Source organism: Panicum virgatum, chromosome 3N (assembly GCF_016808335.1).
Source record: "Panicum virgatum strain AP13 chromosome 3N, P.virgatum_v5, whole genome shotgun sequence".
NCBI classification, from domain to species: Eukaryota; Viridiplantae; Streptophyta; class Magnoliopsida; order Poales; family Poaceae; genus Panicum; species Panicum virgatum.
Genome location: NC_053147.1, coordinates 371,692 through 399,151, shown reverse-complemented (window position 1 = coordinate 399,151; position 27,460 = coordinate 371,692). Strand labels below are relative to the sequence as shown.

Sequence of the window (27,460 nt, the reverse complement as noted above, 5' to 3'; positions counted from 1 at the left end):
TTTAATTTTTTCCTTATCGAGATATATAGTTAGGCTCCTGGATAATAAGTTATTAATACTATAATGGGATATATAATTTGGAGAAACTAATTCGTGAATATCTCTTTGAATCTTTTGCGCTGCGCTGCCAAGTTCCAGTTGCAGCAAAAAGAAGAAGAAGAAAGCTCCAGGTGATGGTGATGGAAGCAATCAGTTAGTATCTGATCCTACTGCTGCGCGCGTATCTTTTGCTCTTATCGCATTGCACCCCGAGATGCTGGTCCCGACGTGGCGAGCTCCCACTGGTGCAGCGTACGGCGCCTGGATTTTGGTGGGCCCGCAGCGTTATCCTCCGACGGGGCTGGCCGGAGTCCACAACCACAAGAGTCGATCTCCGGCGAGGTCTGCTAGCTCCGGCGTAGGGCCGGAACGAAGCTGCATCGCTAGCTTGTTTCTTTGAACGGCCGCCGCCGGCGAGGGACTTGCTTGCTGCGCGGGTCTTGTACTCTTGCGCTGTTGAAAGCATGCAAGTTGTGGACGTATTCAGTTGGCTATTCAGTTATCTTATCTTGTTGATGAGATGGTATTTTCTCGACACTAGTTGACGTTGATGAAATTGGCAGATGTCACTATTCATGCAGCTGCAGCCTGCAGAACAACAGCAATAACAGAAACTGGGAATGGAAAACACTTGCCTACCTTGGGAGCCAGCAGCCTTCAGCTAGTTTGTGTTATGAGTTGCAGGTTAGTGCTGCATAGTACTTATTACTACTGCCACCATGGATTTGCCTTCAGTGGTTACTGGTTAGTACTGTGATAACTAACCAAAGTTGCCTTAACTCTGGATGATGATGCTGATGTTGCACCTAAGCAAGCAAACAGCGTTCTTGACAAGTACTTTGAAATGGCTCCTAGCCGCATGCAGGAAATAATATAATGTTGGCATCAAGACGGAGGCCTGTCTGTTGATCTCGTCCAAGAGACTGACTCACAGCAAGCAGCGACCACTAGTTGAGTTGAGTTGCCCAGAACTGAAACATCGATGAACATGACCCAGGACGCCATTTCAAGCCCCAACTTGCAAGTTGATGTCTGTTTTTTAGTTGAGTTGGAGTCGCCGAGCTCCAATAAACACCAGCCATGCAAAATTCTTGGTAGGACCGTACCCAATCAGATCTTAATTGGATCTTCCTTCTTCCCAAAATCCATGACTTGCACTAAAATGAATAACATATAGTAGTGCTCTTGAAAGAGAGAGGCCAGGATGGAGTGGATGGAGTGGGATCTCTATATATGAGATGAGATGGATCAAAAAGACTGCCCCCTGCATGCTCCCCTCAGAGCTTGCCCACACCTTTGCATTGCCTCTAGGTTCAGTGTGCGAGCTCTGTAGCTCATGCTGTGACCTGCTCTCTCTCTGATCCTTGTATACAACAACAACAACAAGGCTGCAGCATCTCTGCTTCCGCCATGGACAGAGTCACCCAGTGGTATGCATCTTCAACACTCGCAATCTCCTCCTAATTCATTCATGGCCTGGTAGGTAGCTTGCTTCAATCCAGCCCATCCAGGGTGAATGATGCTTACGGGCATGTGCAGGGTTTCTTCCCAGGATGTCCCTGCCGACCTTACCATCCGGATCGCCGACTCCATCTTCCCTCTCCACAAGGTAACGTACTGCGCTCCTGTTCGTCGCCTCACAAACACAATGAACGACTTCTGCTTTGAATTTTGATCGACAACACAATGAAACATAATCAGCGACGTCGACTGACGTGAACGCCGGCCTTTGTTTTTCTCTACTCCCAGGCGGTCATGGTGCCCAGGTGCGGCTACATCCGCCGGGCCGTCGCCAAGGACCCCTCCGCCGCCGTCGAGCTCGACCTCTCCGCGCTGCCGGGCGGCGCCGACGCGTTTGAGAAGGCGGCGCGCTACTGCTACGGCGCCAACTTCGAGATCACCGCGCGCAACGCCGCCGCGCTCCGCTGCGCCGCGGCGTTCCTCGACATGCAGCACCCGGCGGACCTGGCGCGCCGCGTCGAGGAGTTCCTCGCGCAGGCCGGCCTCCGCGCGCTGCCCAGCGCGGTCACCGTGCTGCGCTCCTGCGAGGCGCTCCTCCCGGCCGCCGAGGAGCTCGGCGTCGTGCGGCGGGCCGCGGACGCCGTCGCGCTCAGGATCTGCAACGAGGCGCTGTTCCCGACCAGGACGCCGCCGGGGTGGTGGACGGCTGAGCTCGCGGCGCTCTCGCCGGCGTCGTTCCAGAAGGTCGCCACGGCGCTGCGCTGCCGCCGCGCGGACCCCAAGGTGCTTGCCAACGCGGCGAGCGCCTACGCGGAGCTCGCGCTGGCCGAGGTCCTCGCCGACCCCCGGGACAGGGAGGACCAGCGCGCGCTTCTCGAGTCCGTCGTGGACGTGCTCCCTTCCGCCGCCGACGCGCCCATCTCTGCGGCGTTCCTCTGCCGCCTCCTCCACGCCGCGATCACCACCGAGGCCTCCGCCAAGACATGCCGCGACCTGGAGCTCCGCGTCGCCGCGGTGCTGGACCAGGCCACCGCGGGGGACCTGCTCGGCGTCGCGCTGGACGGCGCCGGAGAGCGCGTCAGGAACACGGACACCGTGCGGCGCGTCATCGCCGCCTTCGTCGAGCGGCATGCGGGGCGGAGCCGGCGGGCGTCGCTGTCGTCCGGCGGAGCAGAGCTCGATCCGGGCGCGATGGAGAAGGTGGCCAGGACGGTGGACGAGCTGATGGCAGAGCTCGCGACGGAGGAGTCGCTGGCGATCTCCAAGTTCGTTGGCGTGGCGGGGGCGGTGCCCAAGGAGGCGCGGGCGTCGCACGACTGCGTGTACCGGGCGGTGGACATCTACCTGAAGACGCACCCGGCGCTGGACGAGATCGAGCGGGAGAAGGTGTGCAGCGTCATGGACCCGCTCAAGCTGTCGTACCAGGCGCGCCTCCACGCGTCGCAGAACAAGCGGCTGCCGCTGCAGGTCGTGCTCAGCGCGCTCTACTACGACCAGCTCAAGCTCCGCAGCGCCGCCGCCGGCGTGGACGAAGGGTGGGACACGCAGACGGCCGCCGGGAAGGCCCGCGCGCAGGCGAGGGCGGACGCGTCGCTGGCGCGGGAGAACGAGGCGCTGCGGTCGGAGCTGGCACGGATGCGGGCGTTCGTGTCGGGGATGCAGCCCAGCAAGGGGAGCGGGTCGTCGAGGGCGGCGCCGGCGGGGAAGAAGGCGAGCTTGCTGGGGTCGGTGTCGCGGACGCTGAGCCGGCTGAACCCGTTCAAGGGCGGGTGGGCCAAGGACACGGCAAGCATCGCTGACAGCAGGAACGCCATGCCGCATGTGGTGAAGCCCAAGAGGAGGAGGTTCTCCATAAGCTAATCATTAGCCATCTCATGATCATGCATGTTCGTTTAGGAGTGTGGCTTGTAGTTTCGCTATTACTACTGTGTTTGTTTTTTATTTAATTTAATCTTGTGATATATACTATGTATAGTATATAATTGTATAACATGTCATGTGTGCTTGCTTCAAGAAAAGAAACACAATAGTACTACTTTTGAGTCAGCTGGCATTTATTTAACACCCTTTTTCCCCATTGTAGAAAACACACACTGCACTGCACTCTATTTCTATGCCATTGATCCATCTCATCAAATGGTCATTGGAGAAGCAAAGACTATGGAAGGACCTGAATAGAACACTGCATTTTCTTCATTTCAGATTTTCATTTTATAACTTGTTTATACAATTCAAATCACACACACAGGCCATGTTTGGTTCATAACGTGAAAAAAATTTCAAAAAAAAAAAAAACAAATGCATGCATGGAGTACTAAACGAAGTTTATTTGCGAAACTTTTTCACGGATGAGTGTAACTTTTCGAGACGAATCTAATAAGTCAAGTTCCATCATAATTGGATACAGTGATGCTATAGTAACCTCGCCTAATTATTCTCTAATCATGCGGTCAAAGATCTTATTAGCTACAGCACATGCTACAGTACTATAATTATGAAGGTTGTTTTGTAATTAGACTTCATTTAATATCTCTAATTAGTGGTCAAATGGCGAAAAATTTTCATGAAAACTTTTTCACCCCTAACCAAACACGGCCACAGAGAGAGAAAGAGAGAGATTCATTATTTTTTTCTTTTGGAGTGTAGGGTAGGAGTAATAAAGGGCTGGCTGGCTTCCGAAGCCCAGTCCACCTGCAGCCCAACTGTTGAACCAGGCAGGAAATATTTCTTTTTTTCGCGACCGTGCCTGAGCACGTATTTCATTAAGAGGGAGAAGAAAAAAGTTCAATACAAACCGAGCATATTGGAGGAGAGTTCCAATGCTCGTCACACCCCGCTGGAAACAAAAACTAAATTACAAAAGGAACGATTTGGCGACCAGTGACACTACCAATAGCAGCTGTGAAAACCTCAAGTTGCTTGGAACCCGCAAGCACCCAGTTCAGTGCTTCTTCTTGCACGGCCGAAATCAGCTCAACAACCGTTTTGACCCCATTGTCAAAGGTCCTCCGGTTACGTTCATTCCAAATGAACCACGAAGTGAGAATGACCAAGGAGTCAAAGCAACGACGATCAGTTTTCTGAAGTCTCTTGCGAATGGAGGTCCACCAATCAGCCAAGTCAAAGCACTGTCTATCCGGCGTGAGAGCATGCCAACGCAGCCGAAGCATGATATGGTACCATACTTCTCTGGTGAAAGAACAATCCACTAACAGGTGAGCAATGGACTCCGATTCCTGAGCACAGAGGATGCAAGAGTCGTTGTCCTGGAGATTGTGCCACTTTCTTCTTTCAGCAGTCCAACACCGGTCGTGGAGGGCCAACCAAATGAAGAATTTGCACTTGCCCGGGGCACGTGCTTTTTTCAAAATCTTGGCGCCAGGTATTTCAGTCTGACCGATGAAGGCTCTGTAGGCTGAGGCAGTGGAGAAACGGTGGTCATTCGTCCATTTCCAAAGAAACATGTCCTGGACTTCATTTTGAAGCACTAAGTTACGTGTTGCATCCCAAACCAAGAAGAAATCCAAAATAACCTGGACAGTTAATGCACCCTTGATATCTCGGACCCAACTGTCATTGGGTAGACCCTGCGCCACCGTTCTGGTTTTTACTGTTCGGCACCCAACCGCATTGAACAAGCAAGGGGCAAGCTCCTGGATGCACTTTCCCTGCAACCAACGATCTGACCAAAATAAAGTTGATCGCCCATTTCCCACTTGAACTTGGAATGAAGCATGAAACATCGCAGCAACCAAAGGTTCAGTTTGATCAGGCAATTGAGCCCACGGCCTGCTGGAATCAGTTTTTTTGAACCACAACCATCTCATTCTCAGAGCATATCCGAAAGTCTGCAGGTCCAACAAGCCTAGACCACCCAGTTCAGGTGGTCTGCAGACCTTTGGCCAGGCCAAGCTGCATTTGCCTCCACTCACGGAGTCAGAACCTGCCCACAGAAAGGCTCTGCGACGCTTATCAATGCATTGGATTACCCAAGGAGACAAAGTAATTACCATTGCAGTATGCACAGGAATGGCCGACAATTTTGTTTTAACAAGGACCGTGCGACCAGCTTTAGATAGCCATTTAGCTTTCCAGGTGGGCAAGGAATCATTCACCTTATCGACCAGGGGCTGTAAATCACATTTACGTAGTTTACCAACTGCTAAAGGGATACCCAGATAGCACATTGGCAAGAGGCTCAGCTTTGCAGGAAAATGCTGCAGCAATGTCACTGTATCCTCCAGGTTGCAATGTATTGGAGCAATGATACTTTTATCAATATTGCTGTGCAGCCCAGAGTCCATGGCGAAAATTTGCAGTATACCTCTTGCCAGGACCAGATCTTACTGTTGTGGAGAAAGGAACAGTATGACATCGTCAGCATAAAGGAGAACTCTCTCTGCCACCGACTGATCAAGTCCAAATGACAGTCCCCTCTCATCGGCTAGCTTGAAAAGTGCGTTCAAGGCCTCCATCACAAGCACAAAGATCAAAGGAGACAGAGGATCGCCCTGTCTGAGGCCACGAGCGTGACAAATGCGATGACCTGGGGAACCATTGCAAATGATCTTCGTACTGGCCGAGGATAAGATCATGGAGATCCAGTTGATCCATCTTCTGGAGAAACCCATGTGAGTAAGCAAATCTATCAGGAAACTCCAATTTACCGAATCATACGCCTTTGAAATGTCCAGCTTGAACAAAGCACTTGGCTTCTTTTTTCTATGCAGGAAATATTTCCATCCGTTCCCAACAGAGAGAGACGAGTCTGAATCCCGCGATCGTCCTGGACGCCGCCGCCGAGTCTGAGGTAGGTATCTTCCTCTTCTTCTCCCCAATTCTTCCCCTCATCTCCTCCATCTGCCTTCATTCACTTCGTAAATCATCACCATACGAGATTGGAAGTCGGAATGGCTCTGCTGTTTCAGTGGCCAGGTCCCTTCCGCACGCGCTGTCACGAACACAACCTGTAATTGTCTCCCTGATTCCGTTTCTCGATTATGTTGTCCTTGTCCGCTTGCAATCTGTGAAATTGGCGCATCCGAGATATTGATAAGAATTGTAGGTGATGAACTGTCATTTATCCAAGGGTTTAAATATTAGGTCGCCTTCCATTCCGTGCCTCCAAGGTGTTTGTTTCTATGCCTATGTGCCTCTAATAACTCTGTTTCCTTTTTCCTTCGTCTGATCTCATATTTGCAGGATGGCGCAAGTCCAAGGATCACCTCCATGGTCTGACCTCCCGCCAGAGCTCCTTGGCCTGGTGTTCCTATGCCTCCCTACCCGTGCTGACAGAGCCTTCTTTCCTGTCGTTTGCTGCACATGGTGCTCCGCGGCTCGGCAGTGCCGCCTGCCCACGCCATCACCAGTGCCATGGCTCGTGCTACCAGGCGGCAACGTCATCAGCTTCCCTCATGGCGAAACCTTCCAGCTGCCTGAGGGCGTGCGCTGCCACAACTCTTGTGGCGAGTGGCTTCTCTTGTCGCGGGATGATGGCAGCTGCTTCTTGATGAACCCATTCACCAAGGCCACCATGCCGCTTCCCAGCTTGTCCTCATACAGCTTCTACGAAGAGCCTGTCGAAGTCCCCGAAGATTGTATGGTCCCAGACCATGAGATGCAAGGCACGTGGATGTACAACAAGGACATAGAAGAAGTATCCGTGCTTGCACTAGTTGTGTGCTCCACACGCCTCATTGCTGCCATAGTCGCTGTTGGGGCTCTTGGTACAATTGCACTATGCCGGCCAGGGGCTGCTGCATGGTCAGTGAGTGCACACGAAGAGTGCAGGTGGCTCTCGCACACGGTCTTCTTTCAAGGGAAGCTCTACGCTTTTGACAACAACACTGACCCTGAGGATCTTATCGCCATTGACATTGTTGATGATGATGACTGTCACGAGCCAAGGGTGTCTAGAATTGAGCGCCTCATTGAAGGTGCCTCCTTGCCACCCCAAAAATATTTTCGCTGCCAGTGCTACCTCCTTGAATCACATGGCACTACTAATGGTCCACAGAAAGCTTTACTACAAAGCAGAGCTCCCGCCTGAAAATGGCGGCATTCTTGTGGCTGGTAGCAGCGAGTTTGAAGTGTTTGAGGCTGACTTTGAGGAGGGCTTGTGGTCTGAGGTGAGGACTTTGGGGAATGACCGAGCGTTATTCCTTGGGCGAGGATGCTCGAGAGCTATCTGTGTGCCTCCATACGATCTTTTATGGGACTGTCTCTTCTTCCTAGATGATTACACCGACTGGATTTGGAAGAAAACAACTACATCCTGCGGAGTGTATGACATGAAAGATGAGAAGGTCTATTCGCCCTTGCCTATGGCATCTTGGAAGAGTGGAGATGTCCTAGTAACCTGGCTTTTCTCACAAGGTACACATGTTCAAACTTTTATCCTGCAGGACTTATCAATAGATTAAAATATTATGCTTCCTTCCATTCTTTTTCAGCAGAATCGAATTATTTCTCCTAGACTGGGAATAATTCTTTTTTGAGGGTCAGACTGTGCATAGTTGTAGGTTCTTTCCCATATGTTTAAATGTTTAGTAGGTAACTAGAGTCTAAAATCATGTAAAGCGCCAAATGGTATAGCTATGTAGTTATAAGCAGGGTCTAAAATATACTTATTTGGGTATCTAGTGTGCTGACACATACAGGTGTGCAATAAAACACATCCATCATACTGAAATATGAAGCTCTTCTTCCATGAAAGCTAAAGGCCCGTGCAACATTACCTCATGTTGAGGGTTATATGAGTGTTGCATTATGAGTTCATAATAATGTGAGAATGGCGTCATAATTTTCTAGATGAAAATGTGTTTTAGTCAAGACATATCTTATACCCTGGAGCAATCCTAAGAAAAGAATTGACTTGAGAGTAGCAACAGCGGCATATGTCGTAATTGTCACAAAAAATAATCCTTATTGGTAATTTGAGGCATGAACTCCATGTGATTTTGTGGTGTTTGGCAAAATGCAGGTGAGACATATAAGTTGCAAGCAGCAGGGGAGCATCTGCAGGAAATTGTGGAACCTGAACAAGATGATCCTCAGACGCTTGACTGTGGAGGGACTTGTGCTGCCGGTGCTGATACTGCTCAGGGAAACTGCTAGGAAGGGTTGGCTAAAGAAATCTTCACAAATGCTCTACAACAGTACTCAGGCACGCTTGGATACCACTAGCTAGGAGCTGCGTGAAAACAATGCCTGGTCTGTTGTTGCCTTATACTTGTATCTTCATGTCTACGGTGTCGCTTCAAACACTCCTTTCTAATGAAAAGTGCTCTTTATTACATTTGGTATGGGTGACTGCTAGCGAGTGGAGATTATGCCCGCTGAGGTATGATTTGTGCGCTTTTGAAACTCAATAGGAGCTTCGCCGCCTGTCTAGTTTTATAACCGTGTTGCAAAGTTTGGAATTGATGTGCAATACATTCAGCATGTTAATTTGGTAGTGGTTTGTATTATTGATTTCCTGGTTGTTTCTGGGTTTTTGGGTTGGTGATGATCGTGTGACTGGCGGAAACAAATTCAGTTGGAGCTCCCTAGTCAGCGGAGGTCAGTCAAGTCGGAAGTGATCCCCAACGAATTAAATTAAAGCCTAGAAACAAGAAAGAATAGTTGAGTTTGTTGAGGTAAAATGGTGTTAAGAATTTCTTTGTCGAGTCCAGTCCAGGATGGATCGCACTTGTTTGCCCTCCTGGCTGGTTGGCTTTCTTTGTTGAGATTCAAATTGATTGGTTATCAGGTGTGGTGGGTGTAACACCCAGGAAACTGCGGACGGTCCGCCAAAGTAACGTCCAGATATTTATCTGGTTGTGGGTCCGGTCGTCATCTCCTCCTTCCTCCTTTCCCCATTGATCAGAGACGAGCTCCGCTCGCTCCGCCGTCGCCCCCTTCCTTCGATCTCCCTCCTCCGGCCACCATACCTCGATTCCTTGCGCGAGTACCTTCTCCACCTTCCTCAACCCCCAGCCCAGCTTCTCCTGGCCGGAATCGCTCCCGCCACCGCCGGTCACCATTGGAGCCCGCTTGAAGCTTTGCTCCACCGTCGATCCGCTTCTCCGGTCATCCTCCGCCCGAAACGACCGCAAGAATGGATTCGTGGTGAGTTATTTGTGCTCCCCGGCCTTTTTCCCCTTCTGTTGTACGCCGCCGGCGCCGGTGAACGGCCGCCGCTGTGCTGTCTGCTGCCTGTCATGCGATGTTAAAAAGATGAACCGCAGACTGTCCGCAAGTTAGGTTAGAGTTTGTCCAGAGGCGTTGTATTTCTGGTGGTCTTGCATAAATGAACCGCGGACGGTCCGCCAAGGAGGGCCGGACGGTCCGCCAAGGAGGGCCGGACGGTCCGCCGGTAAGTTTAGAAATTTGTCCAGAGACGTCGCTGGCTCGGGTGGGTTCGTAGTTTGAACTGCGGACAGTCCGTTACTGGGGTGCGGACAGTCCGCCGTAGAGCTTGAATTTCGTCCAGAGACGTCGTTGGTTCTGGTGGATTGGTAGAGGTGTACTGCGGACAGTCCACTACTGGATCGCGGACAGTCTGCCGTATAGTTGTAAGTTTATCCAGAGATGTTGGTAGGTCTGGTAGGTCGGCAAGGTTGAGCTGCGGACAATCTGCTGCCGCATAGCGGACAGTCCGCTGCCGCATAGCGGACAGTCCGCCAACTAGTCCATTTTGAGTGTGGTTCTTTTGTAAGTAGGGAATTTTAGTTGCACTAATTTGTGTCATATGCATGTGCATTATTTGGCATTTCATATATATTCATGCATATGCATTATTGCACCTCATTTGGGTACGCTAGATGTACACGTGTGGACATGAAGCACGCGATGTTGGAGTCGACCCACAAGACGGTGTTCGACGGATATCGCCAGAAGATGGAAGGACCCGCTGAAGCAACCAAAGACCCGGCCCAAGGTCGGAAGGGCCCAAAGCCTTACTAGCATTAACACTGACTTAGTATATATATGTTAGCAAAATGTTAGAATGTGAGTTATATATATATATATATATATATATATATATATATATATATATATAATGTTGAACATATTGAATTATTTTTGATTGTACCACCATGTTTGCTATAGTTGTTTATGCAAATATCGGATTAGGGTTAATTTGTATAGAATCTGGAGCTAAAATATGGAAATTAAGGACTCACTTTAGTTGCTGTTTTCTGCAAAATAACCACCAACCAAAGGCCTTGCATGTTTAGGTATGTGAGCTAAGTTATACTCATTGGGCGGGTAAGTCTTGCTGAGTATTAGTTGCTCAGGGTTTGTTGTTTACCCTATTTCAGGTTTAGGAGCTAATTATGTGTCATATCGGTGGGCTCGACGTGACGTCTTGTCTTCACGTCTCGGTAGTTCTCGATTTATTGAGTTTGTTTTATTTATTCTCTATTAAAAATTCTCTGTAAGTTAGATTCTCTTCCACTGCTATCATTTTTTTTGTGAATATAAAATTTAAAGTTGTTTCGTAAAATCATTAATTATATTTACTATTTTTGGTAAGATTTTATAATGCTGGTACCTTCTGCGCTCGCCTTCGTGCGAGACTTCTGGTGTGTTTCGGTCGGCCTGTGGGTTGAAAACAGCCTGTCTAGTTATACTTAATTAAGCTAATGCGTCTGATGTATTCAAATAATGGTAGTTATGTTTAATTAAGCATTTTAATTCGGCGGGTCTGTCACAGCGGCGGTTCCAATACTAGATGGAATTCAGATTCCCCTCTGCCCGCCCGGCTGGCGAATTCACACCTTCCTTCCTCCTCCCTTGCCTGTTCCTTCTCACTCCCGGGGCCGCCCAAAACCCTCGCAAAACCACCAGCTCCCCGATCCACATCACCACCATTCATGTGATGTGATGATCCCCATCCCCTCAATTCCTCGCGATCCCGCCGTGCTGACCTCATCATACTCGGCAATGGACGCTCCCGGCCGCGACCACTTCGCCGACCCGACGACGCCACCGACTCCGACTCCGACGACAGCCGCCGCCGCAGCGTCCGAGTAATCGACCTGCTTCCGCTCCAAAGGAAGAAGCTTGGACACTTCCCCAGCTACGATCGGTCGGGCGGGAAGTGGCAGGGCCAGGGGAGGGGCCGCCGCCAGTTCCGCGGCGTGCGCCAGCGCCCGTGGGGGAAGTTCGCGGCGGAGATCCGCGACCCTAACCTCGGGAAGCGCGTCTGGCTCGGCACCTTCGACACCGCCGAGGAGGCCGCCGCCGTCTACGACGGCGCCGCGATCCGCCTCCGCGGCCGCCGGGCAGTCACCAACTTCCCCTTGTCGCCGTCTTCCGCAACGCCCTTCTCGTCCGTGCCGTCGCCTATGAGCTCGACGACAATCGCTTCTACTCCTACTCCTCCGGTGTGTTCTTCTGAGGTGGAGATCTCGTCGGCCTCAACTCCGTCCACCCAATCGTCGTCGGTGATCGATGCGGACGAGGACGTGGTGGGGATGCGGTGGTTTGAGGACAAGCCGTTCGAATCCATGGAGTTTTGCCTGCCGTCGGCGCCGACGGGTAGCCAGTGCGAGTTCGGCGGTCTCGGTGATCTTGACGACCTCTTCTCGCTGGAGCCGGAGCCGGCGAGCCATAATTGCCCTGGAGGAAATTTGCATCTTTAAGTTTGGTCGACTACAAATCGAGAGATGAGAGGAGTATGCAGCAGAACTTGTCATATAGTAATCTTGTTTTGTTTTGTTTTGTTTAAGGAGGTTGGGAGCCGAATCAATTTTAGGATATCTGACGATCATCGAATTGTGTGCTGCTGTATTGAGTCTTGTGTCTGCCTTATGTCGTGTGTGGTGGGACTTTTGCCTTTGCAACAACAATCATGGATATTCACCTGATTATATAGACACATTGCGCACAACTTTGTCAATAACTAGTTTAAATTGATGGTGTCAATCTTACCGCCTATGCATCTAGAGTAATTTTTTTCAAAGCACCATCAGCAATTCAGAACACGTTTTATCAGCTCTAAACACGCATAAGTTCATCTTCAGATGAATAGTACTTCAATCCTAAGACCCCCAGCACCTTGCAGTTGTGTAGCGTGCGAGTACAAAAAGCAGCAATTAATTATATTATATAGTGCAAAGTATGGTACAAATATTAACATAGGGGAGGATGCTGCAGCAGCAGCAGCTATATGTCCATTTACATGTAGGCGGATGAGGCGTTGACCAAGCACCATGGAATCCCATGGTATAGGTTGGATGTGCCGTCCGCACGTGGCTCCGCCGCTCTCAGCAACGCCGCGCGTGTCCCTCCTCCGTTGTATCCTCCTCGCCACCTGCATCTCCGTCATGCCGCCGGACGCCGACGAGTGGGCAGTGGTCGAGCGCCGGGGCCCGCACCTGTTGGAGTCGGGGCGGCCCTTCGTCGTCCACGGCTTCAACACCTACTGGCTCATGTACTTCGCCGCCGACCCCGCCACGCGCCCCACGGTCACCGCCGCCCTCGCCGAGGCGGCTCACTCCGGGCTCAACGTGTGCCGCACCTGGGCCTTAAACGACGGCGGCTCCCGCGCGCTGCAGCTGAAGCCCTTCTCCTACGACGAGGTCTTCCAGGTGAGTTTGGTGTGCTGCTTCTGGTGGGCACGGCACGATGCCTGTTTGATGAAATGCGTGGCCGAGTGCCATGTTCGATCAGATCAAATTGTATGTTAGGACGGGTCCTGTCATCTAGCAATCTTCTTGCATCCAGCGCATATTATATTTCATCGAGTTAATAATGGTCCCTGTCCAATTAGTAAGCACGGCATGGGCATTTCTATCATGTTTTCTCTATCTCTTAATCAAAGGCTTATCTTTATGCATTATCTTATGCACTAGTACTAGTTACTAATACGTGATTACTGAGCTTAGGACTCCATTTTCCTTTCAGGCATTAGATTTCGTGATCAGTGAGGCAAGAAAGCATAAGATAAGATTGATACTGTCGCTGTGCAATAACTGGAAAGACTACGGAGGTAAGGCACAGTACGTAAGGTGGGGAAAGGAGGCTGGGCTGGATCTTACTTCTGACGACGACTTCTTCACTGATCCCACAATTAAGAGTTACTACAAAGCTTTTGTTAAGGTAATTTTTCTCCTTGGGTGGCTCAAAATTGAGAAGTGGCCCTCATTATATATTCATATCTTCAAGATTCGAATTCTTAATGCAAGCTAATTTCCCACAGCAATTATATACATATTTTCTTATGTTTTATTTTCTCGACTTATGTCATGTCCTCATGTTTTGTCATGACTGTTACATTTTTGTTTCACTTCTTAGGCTGTTCTGACAAGAATAAATACAATTACAAATGGGGCCTACAAGGATGATCCTACAATTCTTGCTTGGGAGCTGATTAACGAGCCACGATGCCATTCAGATCCATCAGGCGATGCATTGCAGGTCCTTTAGTTCTACTTAAGTACCGTTTTGTCCCCTTTTAATTCTGTATACTGCACATGTTTTAACAATTGGCCTTTCTCGTAGGCATGGATAGAAGAGATGCCGTCTTATGTGAAGTCTATAGACCCTGTGCACCTTTTGGAGATTGGAGTTGAAGGGTTTTATGGTCCGTCCACTCCAGAACTTCTGCATGTGAACCCAGATGCTTATTCTGGAACTGTTGGAACAGATTTTATTAGGAATCATCGTGCACTTGGAATTGATTTGGCTTCTATTCATATTTATTCTGACACTTGGTAAGTCTTCTAGTTCAGTTCCATGTGAGTTTTATATCTGACTCCATGAAACGGAATTCATTATCATAACCAAGGTCCTTTCGCCAGGTTGCCTCATTCTGTAGAGGATAATCACCTCCAATTTTGAATACCTGGATGCAACAACATATTGATGATGCAGCCAACTTGCTTGGGATGCCAATTTTGATTGGGGAGTATGGGGTATCACTTAAGGACGGGAGGTTCGGCAATGAATTCCGAGAATCTTTCATGGAGACAGTCTACACAGTTTTCTCGAGCTCTTGGAAGAGTGGAGTGATTGGGGGAGGCTGCCTTGTTTGGCAGCTCTTCCCTGAAAATGCAGAGCACATGGATGATGGTTATGCAGTTATTTTCGCAAAATCACCATCCACATTAAATGTGCTTTCAAATCACTCAAGGGCTCTGGAATGTTGAGAATGTGTTGCCTACTTTTCTTACTACCTATATTACACAGTACATGTTCTGAATTTCTTTTTCAAGCCAAAGACATCTGAAATTTTGAATGCTCAGTGTGTAAATTGCAAGGCTCTAGTATATGTTGTCTTATGGCTCTCAAAACTAATGTTTTGTCATGTAAAGAAAAGTTAAATACTAAATTCTATGGTGAAATTCCACCCTTCTATCCTTACATACTGGAGTATTTTCTTGTTTGAACACAAACTATTGTTTCATCCTTTATATACCCTGAGTTGGTTGTCTATCGTGAAATTGCTTGAAGTGAAAATTATATTGTCCATCATCTGCGAACTATTGGACATGTGAGAAGTATGATTCCTTATAGCTTTATGGCATCAAGAACTCATAAAAGGTCTTTGTTAGATTAACACTAACCAACCAAAGGCCCTAATGTATATAGACCTCAATCCTCCGGTGCAATTAAAACTGCTACCGAAGTGACATGTATATTTTTCTCTTTTTCATGAGTGGCACATGAGCTTGTTTAAAATGGAACAAGACCATGCCTTACTTGCACCCTTAAACCATTTATGCAGATGTACATTGAATATTCACTTTGAAACATGTTTTACAAATGTGAGATCCCAAATCTAGTGCTGATTATTGTGTATAGCTAATATTACAAGTAGGGCACTGTAGCTTTCTGCATACTTGTATCATAGAGATTTGGCTATTAAATTAAAGAGTTGTTCTGGTGCAGAGAAGAAGGGACTGTGATCTGTATCTATGACCAAAACCTCACTGGGTGGCCACTTCTGGATCATGGAATCTTGCTGTTCAGGGTTCAGCATATGGTCACGCTCTGCCTTTATGAAAATACGTTTGACTCGATTTAATCTCTCATCATCTCCTTCAAAACTTGCAGTACTAATAGCTGCTGCAGGCCACGGCCGCATCAGCATTGAAGCAAGGACTGATTCCTACCAGATAAAAAAAAGTATGCAGAAGTAAATTTTACTTAGAATTCACCTGTTCATTGGATCAGATATTAAGTTTGTCAAGAAATGATCGCTCAAGAAAGATGAATGGTAAATAATAAAAATTATCATTTTAGAAGTTGGGTTATTGTAATACTACGTTTACATTTTGGTCGTATAAGTATAGTTTAGTAAAAGGGTGGTTTTGAGAGCACAGGCCCAGATATGTTAGCATTTTCTCCCAAAGGTACATTTCATGCAACATAGATGTATAATACCTCTTCAGGGCTTTGTTGGGATAGTCTATCACGTTGGAATTCTAGTTTTAAGGCTATGGTTGTTGGAGGATCATCTGCTGCTGCACCAAGTGTCAATTCAATCTCATTCTGAGGCAAAGTTGGTAATCCCTGTTACATGTTAATATTCAAAGGATGTAATTCGCCACACATAGTATTATAACAGAAGATTTTGAATAATAGTAAACTCATCAAGAAATAAGGTAAGTTCATATAATTAGTTTAGAGTTCTTTCAAAGTCTCATGTACTTTCTGCTTATCTTCTAAGTCAATTTTTTGCCCTACCTTCTATCGTAAATAGTTTAGCTATTGCAACTATGCTCATGAGTTATTACATTTCTTGTTTAAAAAAAGCCATTAATGTTTATGTACTTCGTGTTTGTACTATATGTATGCTTATTTGTTGTTAGTTCATGGGTTACATTCTGATCAGCACCTACGGGGTCTATGCTTTAATTTACGAAGAGAGGAAAGTGAATGTTCAAACGTTACATCTTTCTTATCTTCATCAGTTTGAAATCCAAATGGTAGCATTGTAGCTGCCACAAAAAATGCTTGACTGATCCTGTCAACAAATTCATGCATTGCATGAATTACACTCAGCCCTCCAGCACCATGCCCGACTAGAATCACCTGGAGTAAGATTGAAAGTTAGCATGGTACATCAATTCTATTCTTCACAATTTTGAGCACTTATCATAAATAGCCCCTTAACTATGTTAAGCTTTTTTGCTTGAGCAAACGGTAATTCCTGAAACCGGTTCCACCTACTTTCATGTAATGTGAATTTTTTTTCAAAATATAGCATAAATCATTATGTTTCTGGCCATTTCTGTTGCAATACATATCACTAATATTATAGATTATGCCAAGATGTTACTCGACCATTTAATACAAGTTTTCTGGCAAAAAGGAAAAACAAGGCACATACCTTCTCCCCCTCTGGCAAGGTTGAGATGAGGTCCATGAGCGGCTTGTCATACTGCTTGAATGATCGGACTGTGTTGGGATCGGTAGGATCAACTCCTCCTCCGGCCAGGTCAATGCATGTGACGCGGTAACCAGAGCCCTCAAGGAGCCAGCGGAGCTTGAACCAGCACCAGGCTCCATGACCTTCCCCATGAACAAGCACAAAGTGCTCTTTTGCCATGCCCATTAGTCTGGCCTCGCCCTATTGATCTAAGTTTTTTGTTACCATGGATATTAACTATTGATGGACATGCAACAGGGTAATAACTGCATTTGCATGGCCAATTCCAAATGTCAAACCGAGCAGGCATCTAGTGAGTTCTATTCTAAATAGAGGGGGTCTCATGCGGTGTCTCCATTTGTGGCATGCAAAATGGCTTAATATAGTAGATGACGTAGGATATATTGTGTGGACCAGCTAGTTTTTGTCCTTGCGGTATTGTAACATCCCGAAAATTCACCCAAATAAATTACTCACTAAAAATATTTTTTCAAAATATTTTCATCGCCGAGCTCGAATCTTTTCCGGCAATTCATCGCCCGGACACCGAAAATCTAATCTCCGTCCTGACACCGAAATCAATCATCGTTTAAAACTTCACCTATCTCCTCGTTTCTCGTGTGCGCCGCTTCTCGTCGACGCCACGCCCGGCTCGCGACCGTCGCCGCGAATCCCGCCGACGTCTCCTTTTCCTCTTTTTCCCTTCTCTCTTTTTCTTTTTCTCCTTTTCTTTTTCCCTTCTCCTTTCTTCCTTCCTCTCTTCTTCTCTGCTCACGCACGGACAGACCTCCCCCCTGTGCCCACGCGCTCCACGCGTCCGGGATGCTTGCCGCACCTCTGCCCGAGCCGTCCCGTCACCTGTACCGCCGCCGCGAATCGCGCCGCCACTCCGCGCCGCCACGACGAGTCCAAGCACCATTAATGGCCACAGAGCTCGCCGGCCGGCCTCCACCGCGCTCCACCGCCTCCCAGCGCCTATAAAAAGCACCCCAGGCTGCTCTTCGCCACCACCGAGCTCGCCGAGCCGCCCAACTCCGCTGCTCATCTCCCTCCCGGCTCCAATTTTATCTTCTTTGTTCCTGCACATAATAGGTATTAGAGTATATTTGGTAGTTATAGATATACATATCGTAGACTGCCATATGTATCTCGGGGAGCCTTACCCCCCAAGTCTTGTACTCTTATATATACCGGCCGAGGCCTCAATGCAATACATCCATTATACATCAATCCTATTATTCTACATGGTATCACGAGTTTAGGTCTAGAATCCTCAGCCTCAAACCCTAACCCTTCCGCAGTCCCTCGCACCTCTGTTCTTCATGCGCCACAGGTCGTTCCCCACGGCACGCCTCCAGCGCGCCCCGTCGACGGCCTCGTAGCGCGCCCCCCGGGGAGGTCGTCCATGATCTCCGCCAGGGGCCGCGCCATCCTCCAAAGTCTGGCGGCAGATCGATCTGATCCGACGTCGTAGAAGGTCATCCAGCAGCAGCAGATCGGTGGTGAACACACCCGGGTGTCCTCGTCCGCTGGCCTCCCTTCTCCTGCTCCTCCGGGCGGATCTGCGCAGGCCTCCGCCCCCATCTTCTCCACCGCCGGCAGGTTCCGCCCCGGCGGATCCAGATCCGCTCCCTGGGCGGCTCTGCACCCCTTCCGCGTGGCTCCTCCCTGGCGGGGGGTCGCCTGCAGTCGCGCCGTCTCCTCCACCGGTGGTGGACTGCTCCGCCTCGAGCTCCTCTGCTCCGCCAGGCCTTGGCCCATCAGCGGCCGCGGCCGCTGCTGGCCACGCCTGGCTCTGCCCTCCCTCCGCCAGCGGCCTCTCCCTGGCGGGGATCCACCCCCGGCGGAACCGCCCTACCCCGCCCTGCCTACCACACAGCCAGCGGTGGCCCGACCCCTCCTCTGGCTCTTCCTTTTTCTCGCACCATGGCTGGCGGAACCCTGTTGACCGTGGTGAGCGACAAGCAGGAAAGAGATAAGGGGATTGGGGGGTCTTTGCTCTGTGCACCCGGAGATTCTATACAAGAAGTTGCTGCTGGTTTATTTTTGGTTAGTTTCTCTGATTTTTCACTCGATCACTGATCGAGATTAAGTCGCCCACCGCCCGTCGACCTCGCGCCTCTACTTCGACTTCGGCATCGACTTCACCGTCCTCTTCTTCATCTTCAACATGCGACATGGTGACATGGACGGTGCCCTAGGGGACGCCCATCTGCACCGTCCTCCTCGTCGCTTCGTCCGCACGTCGACCCTCGCTGGCTTGTCTTCGTCTTCACCGATCGGGACGCCTTCGCCGACTTCGCCCACCGTCGTCTCCGCCTCACGCTAATCGGTCTGATCAGCCAATGTGCGTGATCCACCCGGCTCCCGTGACATCTGTCATCGTCGAGCGCGCCCTTCACCGAGCACGGAGGGCTGCCGCTGCATCGCCTCTTCAGGCAGCAGTGGTGTAACCCCGTGGTCTTCTCCGCCGTTGCTTCCTCACAGCCGCCGACCATGTCCCCGGCCTCATCGTCGACTCGTCGCTGCGCGCCCCGTGCATGGTCTTCGTCAAGCTATTCGAGTTCTTCGCCGTCTCTTTCGAGCGCTGCCGCCGCGTCATCCGGATCATTCGGCCTTGTGCTGGAAAATCTAGGTTCCTCTCCTCGCTTCGTCTAGCACAACCACGTCGCCAGCGTCGTCATCTCGTCCCCGACTACTTCGTCTACTCCAGCAACAGCAGGCGTTGGCACCTTCTACCCCGCCTTCTTCTGCGCCTGCGACCGCCATGGAGGCCTTCTCTACTGGTCCCCCCGGTGACGGCGTCTGGTTGTGCATCCTCCCTTGCACGTCCGGTATTGGCAACACCGGTGTGTGCCCATCGTCCCCGATGCGTTCCCGAGCCTGGCAAACTCGGGCATGTGTCGCCCGATGGACTGACTGCATCGACTTCGGCATCGCTCCCTCTACGACTGCCTCGACGCGTCGCCATCTTTGTCTCCGGCGTCTTCTCCATTACGCCACCATCATGGCGCCTCCTCATGCGCTCGCGGCTTCATGTGCGGCTACCTCGTCTTCGACAACCTCGACAGCTCTACGTCGACCATGGCTATCCTATGCACGGCATCTTCGACCATGGCTCCTCGCCCTCCAGCTCGGCTACCTTGACATCGGCACAAAGGGCTACCATCCGCATGAGTTACTCGCCGGTTTTCTCTCCAGTCGCAGCATCCGCACCACATAGACATTATGACTGCGGGGGGATGTTAGTCTCCTGCTTTCGGCTTCTTCTTCAGTCTCACCATCTGCGGTGCTCCCGCTGTGACTGCGGGAGAGTATTAGAATATATTTGGTAGTTATAGATATACATATCGTAGACTGCCATATGTATCCCGGGGAGCCTTACCCCCCAAGTCTTGTACTCTTATATATACCGTCCGAGGCCTCAATGCAATACATCTGTTATACACCAATCCTATTATTCTACAATAGGGGTCACCCCGCCGATCTCCGACGTGCGCCCACCTCAGTCCAATTGCCTCGACGGTGAGCACCCCCACACCTTCCTCCACCTGCCCCAACCTGCGCCAACCCCTCTCCCTATGCCTGCTAACGGGGCGGGGCGAAACGGTTTTTTTGGGGCGGGTTTCGTTATGGAGTGTGTATAGCCGGGTGAAAACTGGTCCTCCAAACTCACGGGTCGCGGCGGGTTGGGTTCACAAAGAGAACGGGTTGGAGTGGGTTGGGAATTGGCATAAGCGGTGTCGGCAACTCCCGTCTCACGATCCTGAGAAGGACCGCCGCCGCCAGCTCGCTGCGGTCGTCGCCGTGCCTCCGCTCCAGGCTCCAGCGTCTTCTCCTCCATCGCCGGTAGCAGATCCAGGTGCTCTTCCTCCAGATCTGCTCCCCCATCTTCTTCTTGGCGTCATCTCCTTCTCCTTCCCCTTCTCTTTCTGATTCTTGATACGATGATGGTGGTGGTCTGGTGGAGCAGTAGATCCATGGAGGGGGAGGCAGGGTAGGCCAACGACGATCTCCCCGAGTCTCCGTTCGTGGCTGGTCAAGCAAGCCGAGCAGCTAGCGACGAGCTCGGCCAATCACCTGGACACTCGTCCCCTCCCGTTCCTGACCTGGCCCGTAAATCAAACGGGGTCTAGGCGGCATCGTCATCCCCGACCCCGACCTTCGGCCTCCGCTACACTCCGGCTGGTAAGAGAGGTCGCTTCTCCTCTCCTTCCCCGCGCCGCCTTGCCACTTCTTCGCTTCCCGCCTGCTGCGCGTGTGGATCTTGGTTCTTGGCTGGTGCAGCTGCCGCACATTTGTGCCTGCTAGTGGAATGTTGTCAAACTCTAGTGCCTTTACCTTTGTGCCTGCTGCCGCAGATTGATTAATTTGCTTTTTCCTGCACCCTGCACTTGCATTATTGATGCTGATGGGTTAAGGTAAAGAATGGGTAGATAGCACTAGCACCAGCAGGTAGCAGCTGCATACATTCAGGACAAAAGGAATTATTTCTAGCCATACCCCTTAGCACCGTTTCTTCAGAATCCGCATTCAGTTTAAGTGGTTCAATTCTTGGTGACAACCGAAGCTCGATGATTCCACAAACACTTGAAGCTCTAGTTTGCTGCAAAGATTGGCTTTATAAATACCAGTGAAGGTGTAAGTCTTCTAATATGTGCTTCATATTCATGAATGTTTCAACATGTTCTCTTCCTATTTAAACTTTGTATTCTCATGTTTTGGCAGGCTCGGGCAAAACATGACACTACCAATACTGCTGTTGCTGGCTGTGTCACAGGTGGAGCTTTAGCAGTAAAAGGTAACAATTTTTCCATGTCACTATATATGGAGCATTTAACTTCTTCAAGAACTGACTTGACCACGGTGACCATTAGGAAGCTGCACCTTGGCTGGTAAAAAAGAATTTTTGCTGTCTGCAAGCTGCTATTGCTATAGAAATGCTGATGCACACAAGGTTACTGAATGAGCTACAGATCAAACTGAAAACCCTTAACAGCTATTTTGTTTGTTCACGGGCTGGTTGTGCAAGCAACAATAAAGAACCACAAAAGGTATTTCCTACTTCAGCACAACCTTGCTATTTTTGATTATTCATGCTCCACTGTATTTTAACTTTTATTTTTGGCTGTTAGCTTTGCATAAGTTTTGTGGTCACTGGATGGAATTCGGCAAAAAGGAATTTTAAGACAATCTAGCACTCTTTTCAGATATTATCTGTACTCTGTTTTGCTGTAGATTAATTAATATACGGAATCATCTATAGTTCTATGCATATCTTTGTACATGATAATTTAATAAGCAATAGTCCTAGGCTGAACAAATCCCTTTTGGGCGTTTCTAATCTCTTTTGAGGTGCCCTTTGTTGGGTTTGACAGCATGCTCAGTTGGCAATGCATTCTCAGGATTTGATATAATATGAACAGATGCTGATTTCTGTTAAACTACTGTTACAGGCTCCTGCTAAAGAGGAGGATCCCCCGAAGGACGAGCCCAAGCTTTTAGTGGGAAGAGCTACTCCTTGAAATGTTAGCTGCCCATTACTAGAGTTTAGCCTTACAAATCATGTTCAGTGGTAGCTGTAGACCACTGTGTCTTAAGTGTCCACCAGCATGTAGATATAATTTGAATTATGTAAATGTTTATCTTCATGGAAATATGGCCATCTTTCTATTCGAGTGCAAGTATTCTAACGATCTGCTACATGTTATCCTTCGCACTCTGTAAGTCTGTATGCAACTGTTCGAGTCTACTTTTGTGCATGCAACAGCAGCAGCAGCTCCACAGGTTTAACCCATAACCACGGGGCGGGTTGGGGTGGGTTTTAGTCATTAATATTTGGGTGGGGGTGGGACGGGTGAAGACCTGCTCTGGAAATGGGTAGGGGCGGGAGTGAGGTGGGTTTGCCCCCATTTGCAGGCGTACCCCTCCCTGCCCAAGCAGAGCTCCCATGGCCGCCGTAGCCATGGCTGCTCGGGGCGGACCTCCTTCCACCCCGTCACCCATGCCCGGAGTCATCGGAACGGATCCCTCTCATCCTCCTCTCTCTCCCCGTGCTCTTGGATTTGAGGACGGTGGTCGGGAGCGCCGTTCCGGCCGAGCTCCGTGAGCTCGTGCTCCTAGCCATGGAGGCGCAGAGGAAAGGGGACGACGTCCCTGTTCTGGTCTCCGTGACCCCCTCCCTCCTTCGGTGTCATCTTTTGTTTTAGCCCAGCACGCAAGTGAGCGAGCCCACCAGCCCAGCCCGCAAATAAACAAGCAGCCCACTAGCTAACCACATGCAACTCTCTTTTATTTGTGTTAATATATTTTCGGAATTAATCAAAGGCCTATACTGTACCCACAATATCTCATACATACAAACCCCAATTCCATTGATTCTTTTTCCTATATTCCTATAAAATCATATACTATCCATTCCTCCTATTTTCGACTCTCCTTAACCACGGTTTAGCCCCTAACCACCTCTTTAACTCCTCATTTCATGCGCCAAAAAATCCTCCAAGTGCCCCCAAATTCGACCACACCAATTCTTATATTATTTTGGCCATGCCATTCAAAAATCTCCCAAAAATACTCTTCCTACCTTTGCTCATTAATTTTTCTTGATTCGAGCCCAACGGTAAAACCTTTATTTTCTTTTTCTTTATTGTGTGCTTGTTTGTATGCGCCGTAGATTGTGGAGTGACCGAGGAGGAACCCGTCGACGAGCAGTACCGTGAGCAAGTGTGCGAGGACCAGTACCGCGACCCCGAACCCAAAGAACAGTACCTCGATCAGGATTTCCCGGAAGGCTTTGTGAACGGCAAGTTCAATCTCATCATTTGATGCATGTTTTGTCCCAGTTTTATAAACACAACCTATTGGCCTGTTTTACAAAACTGCATATGCTCTGCCTGCTGAAAACATGGTTGGATAGCCACCCCTTGATTTGTTATAACTATTCCTTGACCACCTATATTAATGTCTAAATATGATTTATTCTATTTGGATGTTAATCACTACTAGAGCGTTTATGACCCAGTTACTCTTTGCAATTCAAATATTACTGCAAGATGTTTTCCAACAAAGAAAAGCGTCAGTATCAAAATGGGAAAAATGAGATTTTTGGAATATAAACAAAAGAAGTGCTTAGACGAGATGGATGGTGATTCCTGTGTGGGACGCCAAATGGTGTGCTCGTACCTGTGTGGTTGAGTAAGGATGGGAGATATCCATCTTGTCAATCAAGGACTGAGTTGATGTGTCGTCTTGCCTAACTCAACTATCGTGCAAACCACTCGACCGTTGTATGTGGCAACGGCTTAGCATAAACCCCACTAGTTAGTCTGATAGCCATCAAGAGAGCTGAGAGCAATGGGTGATCTAGGAGAAGGGATAAGATCGCGGTGACTTGTGCCCCGGTTAAACCTCGGTGATAGGTCAATGACCCCTTGGTGGATCCCGTGGTGGCTAGTCAGGTCTAACTAAGGTGGGTAATGGCTTTGTTGAGATCTGCACCGACACTAAGGTGATCGTGCTGTGATACCTCACTTGTGGGTAAAGTTGCACACCTCTGCAGAGTATAAAATCTATTCGAATAGCCGTGCCCATGGTACTGGGCGAGTTATGGTTTGGTCACACAACTAGTACTTCTTCTGGGAATGGATGAGTTGGCGTGAGTTGTTTTAGAAAAGTGTCCGGCAGCTGTGCCGTGTGCTACTGTGGACGAGGAGTCAAGTAGCAACCTATAAACTTTGATCCTAGGTGGATCAACCCTACGTGCTACTCGGTACAAAATAATTGCTCAGAAGATCTTTTTCTTTCAAATAAATCCATGCATAAAAATTAGCTTTCTGTAAATTAAACCCTAGCCTTATCCTTGAATTATCCTGTGCATATATTCTGTTTATACCCCCCTCTGTGGGTGTGGTTGGACTTGCTGAGTACGTTTGTACTCACCCTTGCTTAATTTTTACAGAGGAAGATCCAGACTTTATTCCCGATGATGTTGAGTAGGGGTTCCGTTCTGCACCTAACCTTGCCTGTGGATAGGGTCACCTGCAGGAAGCTTTGTATGGTGCAAGACTCTGATGATCTCTTCGTGCTTCATGTTCTTGTTTGGGTTGTAGTTGTTGTCCTCGCGATAGTGGCGCTTCACTGCCCATTACCGCGCAGAGTCGTACGGTGATGTACCATCTGATGTAATAAATGTGTATCAGCCTCCTGAGACTGATATTTGTATCACATTTTAGTCACCTCTTATGAGGAGACGTTTCAGGTGGTATTAGAGCCATAGGTTGGCTGTAGGGCATGACCCCTAGGATCGAGGCCCTTTTTCAAGCCTTTCCACATTAGGATTTTCCTTGTTTAACCCTTTTTCCCACACACACGTACTCACCATTGACTCTTGCCCTGTTCCAGATGGCTGACAATGGATGGAGTGGCGAAATCTGCCTCGCAGAGCCTGGCCTCCCTAAGTTATTGCTACTCAGCCTGGGACGCATCGGGGTTGTGGACCCACCGGAGTACATCTACCGGGAGTACGACTCCAGGGGCACCCTTCGGTGTGACATGATGATCTTCGTGGGAAAGAGCACCCGCTATCCTGACGTGGAACCCTAGTTCATCTCCACCACTGGCTTTTGCTTCCTATACACCTACCAAAAGGCCACCCGAAAAGCCCTGCGATGTTTGCGTGTGGTGTACAAACATCATCTTCAGCAGACTCCTATGGGATTTTTCCCACCTACTGAAGGAAGAGGACGCTCATGGATTGCCCGAATGAGAGGACTTGGGAAGAAAGAAGAAGAACTAGAAGATACGGTCTCCCAGCTATCCATCTACCTCACCGGCTTGGACCAACTCTACCGCAAACAGGCGGCACAACTAAAATACCAAATCCGCAGGGCAGAAAAAGCAATCCAAGAGATGGAGGAACAACGGATAAGAGCCATACGAGCCAAGAATTGCCTAGCCACTCTCCAAACCCATTGGCAAAACCACGAGGCTCACAGGGCAGAAGGTGGATGGTTAGAATAAGCAATCAGACCCTCATACTGGAAGCCCTGGCCAACGCCCTCATCAACAAGCGGCCACGAGAGCAGACTATCAATGACAAGCTGACAGCTTTCCTGAGGACCAAGCCACCCACCTTTGCCGGATCCAGCAACCCTTTGGAGGCAGATGACTGGCTGCGTGTGATCGAAAGGAAGCTCGAGCCGTTCGAATGCCAAGATCGAGACAAGGTTCTCCTGGTAGCACACCAACTCACCGAAACTGTCTTAGCGTGGTGGGAGAATTACTGTGCCGCTGCCGTAGATGCCTCCACCATCACTTGGAATGAATTTGTGAAGGAATTCCGTGGTTACCATATCCGCACAGCCACCATGAAGCGTAAGGCGGATGAGTTCCGTGAACTGTAGCAAGGGAGCATGTCTGTGGAACAGTACACCTACCAGTTCATGGAGCTTGCCCGCTATGCACCAGAGGAAGTGGATAAGGATGAAAAGAAAAAGAACATGTTCAAGAAGGGATTGAACCCAAAACTCTGGACCTTGCTTACCCCTCAGATCTACCCGAACTTCAATACGCTAATGAACATGGTCATTCTCACAGAAAGGGCCAAAGCTGAGGAAAGGAAGGAAAACAAGCGCAAGTTCCTGGAAAGTAAGGCCCGCCAGCAGGACCGCTTCCAGAAACCAAGAAACTCCAGCTATACTGCACCAAGATCTCAGGCCCCGATGCAGTATAGGACCCAGACTCAGGTGACAGGTTCCCAGACTCCTAACACACAGTTCAGAAGGCAGAACACTATGAAAGCCCCGCAGAGCAATGCCAGCTAAGTCACCACCACCAACAACAATGCTAGGGCCTGTTTCAACTGCCGTGAGACAGGGCATTACATTGCCAACTGCCCATATGCCAAGAACAAGCCTGCTGCATCAGCCTTCTCCAACTCGGTGAATGGGCCTAGGCCACCTGTATTCGGAGCCAACCGTGTCCCTGTCGGCAGCAACAACAAGGGCAACAACAACAACCAGCAGCCTTATGGAGAGCCCGTGTCAACCACATCAACGCGCAGGAGGCTCAAGGCGCACAAGGAGTGGTACTTGGTGAGTTCCTAGTCAGCTCAACTCTGGCAACAATATTATTTGATTCTGGAGCATCACACTCATTCATATCGTCAAGCTTTGTGGATAACCATAAAATACCTATGGTACTATTAAAAATACCCCTATTAACCAGGACGCCTGGAGGTGACATCAAGTGACAACTAGGTTGTTTACGGGTAAGGATCAATTTAAGTGGGGTAGAATTCCTAGCAGACCTAGTAGTACTTAAGTCTAAGGGAATAGATGTGATCCTGGGAATGGACTGGTTAAGATGACACAATGGCCTTATAGGTTGTGCTGACAAGGTAGTACATCTAACCAACTCAGATGGGATGCAAGTGACCTGCCATACTCAGGGAAGTGGACCAGACCCAATGGTTTTCAGTATGGATGTGAAATCCTTAGAAGGAGTTCGAGTTGTGAATGAATACCCTGATATTTTCCCCGACGAACTCCCTGGAATGCCACCAGACCGGGACATAGAGTTCTCCATTGACCTTGT

At 49.3% G+C, this 27,460-nt stretch overlaps 4 protein-coding genes, 1 long non-coding RNA gene and 1 pseudogene across 10 annotated transcripts; 5 read left to right on the top strand and 1 right to left on the bottom strand.

Moving 5' to 3' along the window:
* Nucleotides 1–1,004: 1,004 nt before the first annotated feature.
* On the top strand, nt 1,005–3,562 carry LOC120663410 (root phototropism protein 2-like). 2 transcript variants are annotated; one of them, XM_039942216.1, is made up of 4 exons: nt 1,016–1,469; nt 1,579–1,648; nt 1,789–3,049; nt 3,092–3,562. In XM_039942216.1, exons 1-4 carry the CDS (start codon nt 1,450–1,452, stop codon nt 3,358–3,360), a joined length of 1,620 nt encoding a protein of 539 aa, XP_039798150.1. In that variant the 5' UTR covers nt 1,016–1,449; the 3' UTR covers nt 3,361–3,562. The 2 variants fall into 2 exon arrangements, with proteins under 2 accessions (XP_039798149.1, XP_039798150.1); XM_039942215.1 differs by having other exon boundaries at nt 1,005–1,469; nt 1,789–3,562.
* Nucleotides 3,563–6,226: 2,664 nt separating this feature from the next.
* LOC120663407 lies at nt 6,227–8,971 on the top strand. 2 transcript variants are annotated; one of them, XR_005670503.1, is made up of 3 exons: nt 6,227–6,310; nt 6,703–7,875; nt 8,483–8,971. XR_005670503.1 is itself a non-coding variant. In XM_039942212.1 (2 exons), the coding sequence occupies exons 1-2, from the start codon at nt 7,383–7,385 to the stop codon at nt 8,614–8,616; spliced, it is 627 nt and encodes a 208-aa protein (XP_039798146.1). In that variant the 5' UTR covers nt 7,274–7,382; the 3' UTR covers nt 8,617–8,971. The 2 variants fall into 2 exon arrangements, 1 of the variants encoding a protein (XP_039798146.1); XM_039942212.1 differs by lacking the exon at nt 6,227–6,310 and having other exon boundaries at nt 7,274–7,875.
* Nucleotides 8,972–11,366: 2,395 nt separating this feature from the next.
* On the top strand, nt 11,367–12,698 carry LOC120666588 (ethylene-responsive transcription factor ERF113-like; the record flags this gene model as incomplete). The annotated part of the gene is made up of 1 exon (XM_039946460.1): nt 11,367–12,698. A coding segment is annotated over one exon (765 nt), but the record flags the coding sequence as incomplete, so codon positions are not given.
* Nucleotides 12,669–14,853, top strand: LOC120663404 (annotated as a pseudogene).
* Nucleotides 14,854–15,319: 466 nt separating this feature from the next.
* Nucleotides 15,320–17,648, bottom strand: LOC120663405 (methylesterase 17-like). The gene is made up of 4 exons (XM_039942211.1): nt 16,826–17,648; nt 16,387–16,527; nt 15,877–16,005; nt 15,320–15,601 (listed from the first exon to the last, which is right to left on the bottom strand). The coding sequence occupies exons 1-4, from the start codon at nt 17,048–17,050 to the stop codon at nt 15,338–15,340; spliced, it is 759 nt and encodes a 252-aa protein (XP_039798145.1). The 5' UTR covers nt 17,051–17,648; the 3' UTR covers nt 15,320–15,337.
* A 2,907-nt stretch (nt 17,649–20,555) lies between these two features.
* On the top strand, nt 20,556–22,579 carry LOC120663406. Of its 4 annotated transcripts, XR_005670501.1 has the most exons (5): nt 20,556–20,726; nt 20,838–21,505; nt 21,593–21,665; nt 21,742–21,918; nt 22,321–22,579. It is a non-coding gene; the product is annotated as an uncharacterized LOC120663406 (long non-coding RNA). The 4 variants fall into 4 exon arrangements; XR_005670499.1 differs by having other exon boundaries at nt 20,838–21,665; XR_005670500.1 differs by lacking the exon at nt 22,321–22,579 and adding an exon at nt 22,000–22,053 and having other exon boundaries at nt 20,838–21,665.
* The last annotated feature ends 4,881 nt before the right edge of the window (nt 22,580–27,460 follow it).

Coding starts and splice junctions, on each gene's coding strand:
- LOC120663410 (XM_039942215.1), top strand. CDS start 1,450: ATGGACAGAGTCACCCAGTG. Junction 1,470..1,578: donor ATGGACAGAGTCACCCAGTG/GTATGCATCTTC, acceptor GGGCATGTGCAG/GGTTTCTTCCCAGGATGTCC. Junction 1,649..1,788: donor CCATCTTCCCTCTCCACAAG/GTAACGTACTGC, acceptor CTCTACTCCCAG/GCGGTCATGGTGCCCAGGTG.
- LOC120663407 (XM_039942212.1), top strand. CDS start 7,383: ATGATGATGACTGTCACGAGCCAAGGGTGTCTAGAATTGAGCGCCTCA. Junction 7,876..8,482: donor AACCTGGCTTTTCTCACAAG/GTACACATGTTC, acceptor GGCAAAATGCAG/GTGAGACATATAAGTTGCAA.
- LOC120663405 (XM_039942211.1), bottom strand. CDS start 17,050: ATGGGCATGGCAAAAGAGCACTTTGTGCTTGTTCATGGGGAAGGTCAT. Junction 16,528..16,825: donor CCTTGCCAGAGGGGGAGAAG/GTATGTGCCTTG, acceptor ATCTTACTCCAG/GTGATTCTAGTCGGGCATGG. Junction 16,006..16,386: donor CTGATGAAGATAAGAAAGAT/GTAACGTTTGAA, acceptor AACATGTAACAG/GGATTACCAACTTTGCCTCA.